The sequence below is a fragment of the Narcine bancroftii genome, chromosome 2 (assembly GCF_036971445.1).
Source record: "Narcine bancroftii isolate sNarBan1 chromosome 2, sNarBan1.hap1, whole genome shotgun sequence".
Classification (NCBI taxonomy): domain Eukaryota; kingdom Metazoa; phylum Chordata; class Chondrichthyes; order Torpediniformes; family Narcinidae; genus Narcine; species Narcine bancroftii.
The window spans coordinates 281,144,386-281,152,738 of NC_091470.1; the positions used below are offsets into that span (position 1 = coordinate 281,144,386).

The window sequence follows — 8,353 nt, forward strand, 5'->3', positions numbered from 1 at the left end:
AAGATGGGTATTAGCCAAGATAATTTAGAAGTTTTGTAGAAATTCTTGAAAATATCTCCTTTTACCTATTTTTTGTTGTTGTGAGAATTAAGGAATGGTAATCCATAGGCGAATCTTGTGTTTTGAGATGTGGATCTTATAGCTGGGATTCTGAACATATCTGAGATCTGCAGATTCGTTCCATTCATTAGATGCTCCATCTTGTCAGCATTCAGAAATAAAAACAAAATGCTGTAAATACTCTGCATGTCAAGCAAGACCTGTGGAGGGAAAATCTGTTAATTTTTTGGTAATTGAGCTGTCATGAGGTCAAAGAATGAAGTCTTAATTTGTGGGAATGGAATGGGAGAACTGAGGGAGTCCCTGTGATGGCGTGGAGAGCAGGAGAGAATGAATGGCTCAAGTGACAATGGCACATACTGAGAACCAGTGGTGTATGCTTGTTGATCAGATTGTCTAGCCTGGAGAGATGGAACCAAAATTAAGAGTGAAAACAGAGAGAACAGGAAAAAAAAGTACTTGAAACCTACAATAAAAGAGAATAGAAATTCTCAGCATCTCTCGCTGTATCTTTGGAGAGAGAAATGTTTCCGGTTGCTGTGCATTAAGTTCTCATTTGGATTTGAAGTCAGAGTATCTGAGTAACTGTACAGAGTTGGAGCTAAAATGTGGAAGTAACCTTATGAAATAGATAGAGGACACCTAGTGTATGTGTTCAATGGGTGATTGCCTAATCTACATTTGATTTCTCCCACATAGTGGAGTCAACATTACCAATGCTAAACTTGGGATACTAAATTCTTAAATACCATTTAAAATGTATTGCAGAGTCTCTTCCTGAAGATTTTGAATTTTTTATGTTAGTACAAGCTGTTATAATATGGTGTAAGACTAATGCATTGGCAAAGATCAATGAAATGTCAAAACTAAACCACCACTGAAGTCAATTTCTGCAATCTGATTATTGCAAGTCACATCTTGAACAGAAAATTTTTTAAATGAATCTTTTAAATATGTCTTTTCAGGCACAAAATTGCAATTTTCAAGATGAGGATTCATCACTGACACAAGCCGAAGTGGGTGATGTTCAAGTTCATTTATTTGTCATCCAACTGTATTAGTATAACCTGCAGTGTTCTCTGGTCCACACTGCAGAACAGTGCAAGCACACATACAGATATAACACACATATAGACAAACTATACATATACACAGTACAGACATACATTAAAATAAATATTATTAATAAATAGGGGAGTCACGGAGAGCTGTTTTAGCACTCTCACTCCCATATGAAGAGGCTGTTCCTCAGACTGGTGGTTCTGGCTCTAATACTCTTGTCTCTCATTCCCAAAGGGAGTAGCTGAAAGATGCTCCAGGCAGGGTGAAGGATTATGCAAGCCCACTTTAAACAATGGGCCTGGTAAATGACATTGATTGGGGCGGGGCATAGGGATTACTTAAAGTGGTATGTGGGTGGAAAGAAAAAGGTTGAGAACCACTGCTCTACATCAACTGTACCATACTGTGATGCAGCTGGCTGGGATACTCTTGATAGATCTCTTGTAGAAAGTTTACAGAATGGTGGCTGGGTCAGCCTTCTATGGAAGTTCAATCGCTGTTGCACCTTCCAGATGAGTGAGGGGCTATTGTGTCCATGATAAGTCATTTCTTAAGTGGACTCCAAAGAAGTTGGGGGTCTTCAATCTCTCCACTATCGAGCTGTTAATGTGTAGTGAAGGATGGTCCTCCTGAAGTCCACATTCATTGATCTTTTGTATTCTATAACTTAAATGTCATACTTTATGAAAATATGCTATAAATTCCATTCCATGCAATCTATAGGTTATATTTTTGAATATATTACTTGCTAAATACTCAACAATGTAGTTGGAGCATAATGTATGCACTTGGCTGCTGCAGATGCTATAGTACGTTCCTTCCAAAACTTGTGGAGTACTTTGAATTGCTCTTTGAACAGAAGTCCAAATAAACTATTCTTTTTGGTGGCAATTTTAGAACAGACACTCCTGGAAGTTTTAATGTAGCATGTATGTCATAGATTTGTTTTGAATTGACTTAGTTTTTTTTCCCTTCTCACGGGACGTGGCCATGTTTATCATGGCTACCATTCAAAGTCCCATTCCAATTGCCATTGAAACGGTTTCAGTGAGATAACTTAATCTCGTGCATTTCATTAAGTGAAAAGATTCCCAGAGTATTTTGAGGAAGGGAAACCTTGACCAGGGATGGTGAAGGAAAGGTTACATTTCAAAATCCTGGAAGATGTGTGACCTGAAGGGAGATGATATTCTAGATTTCCTGTTATCTTGTCCTTCCAGGAGTCAAGATTTTGGTACTTTGGGAACTTGTGCGGTAAGTCTATAAGAATGTTAATTTCAGTGCAGGAAGAAATGCTTAATAATGATGAACACAAAAAAAATATTATTTTCATGCTTGAATGTGCTTTGAATGTTAATGTGGACCTCTGTGTTTATATACTTCGGAGGCTACAGAGATTATAAATTTCTATTTCAATGTAACAATGTCATTCCTACAACTTCAGCTGAACTTTTATTCTGCATGAACATTGTTAGGAAATTTCATATTAAAACACCATACACTTAACTATGCAATTTCCCAAATTATCATCTGCTTTATTCATAAATATAATATGAAATAATCTGATTTGTATTTACAATTTTTTTTATTCCACTCTCACTTGTGGGAGTATGTTGTGTAGATTTAGGAGTTACTCAAAGAACTAGTTTTGACCATACCAATTTCTAATCAAGTTATTAAAAAACATATTTTCTTATGAGGTGGTGAAGGCTGTTATGTATACAAGCATTAACGCCTTCACTAAGACTTTCTCGTTACCTTATTTCATCATGCACCTCCAACAACTTTAATACCTGCACCCTCAGTCCTTGGTCTTGATGAATGTCTGCTATAATGGCGTGTTGAATCTCACACTGCCACATTGTCTACACTCAACTGAAACCAGTATTTAGACTAACATGAAATTTATAGAAAAATATGATTTCAATACATTCTTCCTACACGCTGCTGAGTTTGAATTTTGTCACAAATCATGATAGCTTTTGAAACAAGCTGATTTTCTCACCATTAGTGGGTTGTAAAGTTGATTGGCATCATTGGTAATGTTTTAACAGTTTAGCTATCAGAAAACCTGAGGTTTTGAATTTTAAATTGGCTCAAACCAAGCAGAAAAATGCTGTGTATTGCACTTTCAAATGTAAAACTGGTCAGCGTCAGAGTGGAAGGTGATAGATATTCTTGACCTAGTTAGAAAAAAATGTTTTGATGTCCCTTGCTTTGTCCATTTAGAGTTAAAATACTGGATTGTTGTTTCTTCCCAGATTGCAGCCATGTACTCCACTGTGAGTAAACCAGCACAGCAGCGGTTTCAAGCAGACACTGAGCAAGAAGCTGGTTATGCCTGCATTGATGAGGTGACCCCCCGAGGACTTCCATCTGGATCCAACCATCTTTATGCTTCTGTAAATGACTATGAAGAAGCACCTGGAGTCGCAGACCAGACTGAATCTGCAGATGCTGTGGGCGAGGATATTGATCCAGGGTATGAAGCCATTGGAGCTCTGAAAGAGGCTCCAGTGGAACAGAAAGCTGAATCAAATGGAAACCTGTCCACTTGTATAGGAGAGAGTCATTATGAAAGCATTGAAGTGGATCAGAAATAATACATGAGGACCTTGTGGTTTAACTGCAGGATCACATGTATATCTGCTAAGACCCACATCTTAGAATTCTATTTCAAAAATCTTCTGTTGCTTGACATTTCTTCAGCTCGATGCTTTGTAAATAGAATGTGAGGAGTAAGTACTCTGTGACTATATTTACTGCTACCTATTAATGAAAAGGGCTTTTGTGGTGGGAAAACTTTAAGTTTATGAATAGAGAATAGGACTTTTTTTCTGACAGCCTATTTTCATGTCAAGGTAATGATAATTAAACTGGAATGTGCTGCAATTAATCGAACTGTCATTTTCATACACAGAGTAAACACAGCACTTTCATTTCGTAATTTGTTTAGGGAACAGAAAAATCGAGAGCTAGAAATTGCTTTGCTACATTTTTGTTGCGAATATGTTATTTATAAATGTACTTCTAAAGGACATGTTCTTCAAATGTGATGTTGCTAATGGATGCAGCAATGATAGGCAGGGTAGTGCCAGAACTGCTCCCAAAGGGTCAAAGATAGCTGGTAAAGAATATTGCCTGTGGATACCTGCCAGACAGGAAGTCGCTATATAAATGCATTTCTGTGAACCACATAAATGCAGACTATAAATGTTTGGACTTTGGAAGCTTGCAATACCAGCAAATATCTCTTCCCATCTGCCCATCCCTGGGCATGAAAACAAAGTAATCTAATTGTTCTTGCTAATGCAAGAGCAAGGGGTAGATGATGAGAAGTTGCAGTAATTAGCAGTAGGTGCCTAAAATGATCCCAAGGCAGAGTGGTAAAGGGTATGATCCATACCAGCAAAGCCATCTTGGCTCAAATGTAGGACTGAGTTCAAAATTGCAAGGTGTGGAGAACAAAGAAAGCAGTTGAGTACAGTTACAGTTATAGCACAGTTTCTGGAGAGGTGGGATTAATTCAGGTGGTTATTCTGTGAATAATTAAGAATGATTTTTTTTCCAGACACAATAAGGTTCCAAATCTCACAAAATGACATTTGATATCAGGTGGAAATATTTTGCACCAGGATTTAAAAATAATCAATACTATTGAATATTCTGTTCAAAAGTCAGGAGTCATATTTTCCAACCTTTGTTAAGGCATGAAGAAATGGGTGCTATGTTATTTTACTCTGTGTTAAAACACATATCGCTTTTTTTGGAGCTGTTCAAAGGAGGATATGATAACAAATTAAGTAATTCTGAGTACTAGGTAACACAAAGCGTCTTTTATGGCTGAAAAGCTACTTGTATGAAATAAGTAATTAAGAAATGAGCACAGATGACTAACAACCTAAAACTTGTTTGCTTATGTTTGGCCCTAAAATCCATCTGGGCACAACTGCGTTCAATGTGCCCCTATTGGGTTTTTCTGGTTTAGTCTTCAGACTACCGAAGCATTTTATAAACTATACCTCAATGACATTCCTCCTACTGTACTCTTTTCTTGCTGTTGCTCTAACAGGGAAACTATCCTTCTTCCATATAGTACAAAGCTTATTTCCAAAAGATGGCCATAAGAATGTGTTGATAGGAAAGTTAACCTCTCAACAAGAAGCTATTTCAATCCCTAAATGAATCTTAACTGCACTTTTCAAATTATAGAAAAGTACAAAATAATTGGGCCAGGTTTATTCACCGTTGAAAATGTATAGTGACTGGAAAGTTAGCAAATTTATATCTTACTGTGCTCTTGCTCCAGTATACCAGAAATCAAGCTTCTTAATAATTTCAGGTGTTGGTCAAGATGTTGAATTGCTCACTCAGAGTAAAGTTGTTCTTGTGATGGTTTATCAAGATATTTAAAGTGAACTAATCTCACATATTAGCTTCAAAATCTGCTCACCACTGATTCCTCCAGGTATTCAAAACCCACCTGGATTGGCCATGGACAAGTACTTTGAATCAGATTGTTTCTCTCAAACCATCCGACTCAATTGTTCCTAGATTTTTCAAGTATATTTCCTAAGGGATTTGTTTTCCTGGACATGGGTATATGATATATTTGCTATACATGGGTACATGATAGCCATTTTCATTGCTCTGAATTAAGAATTCAATCCCCAAGAGATTTTGCTATTAATCCCAAAGAATTTGTGCAACTCCTGCACCTTCACATGACTTTAAGCAGAAGATTTAGGGTTGCTTTACTGAGGCACATCTTCCTGATAGCATTCCAGCAATGCCTGCACATTTTATCCATGCCTCGCCTTGCCAAGGAATGAATGTTATTCTTGACAGGGTAGAGATTAGATTTTATCATCAATGCAGTTATATGCAGAGATTACTTGATCTGGCAAAATTAGCTGGAGGGAAATCCCTATAATAGGAGAAGTTGATGGGGGAACTTGCTCCATGATTTACAGTCAATGTGCTTCTAATTCTGGCCCAAGACACTTTTGTCCTGATGGTAGTTTCATCTTTTACTTCCTCATCTATGTATGTAATGGCCTTAAGACTTTTCAAATTCTTAATCCTAACAACTTCTTCACAGTAGGTATGTCTGACCAAAGCAGAACAATTAAATAGTAAAGTATAACTCATGACAAGAACAGTTATATTTCTCTGGCATAGCTACAAAATTACTGAGAAGTATTATTTTAATTGTTAAGAATAAAATCACATGGGATGGAATCATACAAAACTAAAAACAAAGATGATAAAATGGTTCTTCAATATGTGACCATTAGGGTCACACCAGGTTGATGAATTAAAATAGTTTTTCTCAACCATATTTATGATTGCAACAAAAATTAAAATAATGGAATTCAGAATTTCTTGCCAGTCTAATACTTTCAATAGTTTGACTACTGAGTTAGAAACTCAAGCACCTAAATCCCTCTTAAATGCCTGTTACCTTTGGAGGGCGTAACAAAAATGAATGTGATGCTGAGACATATTGAGAAAACCATATCCTCAAAAGGCTGATGTCTGCACACCAAAATTCGGTTTGCATCCTGTTCCTTTTGAGATTGTGCATAGTAATGAACTGTTCATACAAGGGATCTTTTTGGTATCTTACAGGGCAAATGGATCCACAAAAAAGCATATGCCATGATGCAATGTCACATTATTTATACATATACATACATGATTTCACCCTCAGTTTGAATACATGTCAAGGATTTCTTAAATTTAACAAACTGATGTTGATAACACATTGGGACGCCACATTTTTTTTCCTCAAAATGTAATTGCAAGATGAGCTTCAGAATGGGCGTGATTTGGAGACTTAAACCGTGAGTTTTAGCAGAATCTATTAAAGTTTACATGTTTCAACTGTGAGTTTCTATAACACTCTAGCCAGTTTCTTTGGATTAGTAAATGATTTCCGACATAGGAAAACAGATGATGGTCAGAGAATCTGGGGGGGGAGAAAATAATCAAATGGAATGGAGATGCATGCTCCACTTTCAACTCTAAGGGAATTTTATGACAAGCTCAAAAAATGTAGATACTTATTTACCAACTACGTTTATTTTTGCTGTAGTATTTGTGAATCTCTGTTCCAAAATATTTTGTATTCATTTTTAAATACATTTTTGTATTTTTAAAATTACAAGATATACATCCAGTTTTACTGAAGACTAATGGATAAATTTCTATTATTTTTTATGATATCTATTTTACTTTTGAACTTTAACGAATTATGTGTATTTGATAAGATGTTATTTTGATAACTGGCAATTTTGTTTTTGAGCTGGAGAAGTTTGATGCTTTCATTGGAATGAAATTGATTTGATTTCTTTCAGTGTAATTTCCATCAATTTGAACATTGGTAAATAAAAATGGTTAAATCTTATCAGAAGGAGTTCATGGCATTAAATATTTTTGGACCATTCTCCATCATATAACTCCTCTTACTTCAATTTAAGGTAGTTTAACCCTTTGTTGTCACTTGATTTTGGATTAATCAGTTTGTTTCTCAAAATTTGGAGAAGAAACGGCTACCAAGAAGTGGGTTTTTTCACATCACTTTCCTGGGTTTAGATCTATTATTGTAAGTATAATTATCATATTTTTTTACTATAGTCGTATGACTGGTCCAAGGACCATGTTTTGTTCAGTACATGAATTCCACAATTAAGCCTATTAGTTTGATCTATTTTCTAACTTACCTTGTTATTTATAACCATAGAATTATCTTGTAGTTGATGAATTACCTTGTTTGTTTCATGATTTAAAATAAATCTGTATGAACTGATGAATGTTGTGAAAATTTATGGATAACTGCTATTGTAAAATAAATACAATATCTGTTCATTAGATTTATTAATTTCATATGTTAATCATTTTACTTCTCTTTTACTGTTAGTGGTATTGGAGAATTTAAATTGAAATAACTCCAAGACATGTCATTATTGTGCTTTAAATTCAAATACCACAAAGTATGTAGTTATTTAACAAAAGTAGTGATTTATTACCAAACAGCTAACTCTAAAGATTTTTGTGACACAAGAGGGTAAATGGTGTAATCTGGATTTTAAAAAACCCCTCAGTAGGTTGAGCAACACCTGTGGAGGGAAAATAATTGTTGAGTTTTGGGTCAGGGCTGAGAGTGGAGAGGGAAGGCAACTGGTTTAAATGTTGGGGGGGGGGGCGGGGGAGAGTAAGATAGGTCAGT

General features: G+C 35.8%; 1 protein-coding gene across 3 annotated transcripts in view; it reads left to right on the forward strand.

Annotated features, from left to right (window-relative positions):
- Window positions 1–7,990, forward strand: part of pag1 (phosphoprotein membrane anchor with glycosphingolipid microdomains 1) — a 177,802-nt gene extending 169,812 nt beyond the window's left edge. For all 3 annotated transcript variants that reach the window (XM_069921137.1, XM_069921135.1, XM_069921136.1), the window contains exons 6-7: window positions 1,026–1,076; window positions 3,384–7,990. In XM_069921137.1, coding sequence (XP_069777238.1) covers window positions 1,026–1,076; window positions 3,384–3,725 — 393 coding nt within the window. In that variant the 3' untranslated portion in view covers window positions 3,726–7,990. The remainder of the gene's footprint in view (window positions 1–1,025; window positions 1,077–3,383) is intronic.
- Window positions 7,991–8,353: the final 363 nt, after the last annotated feature.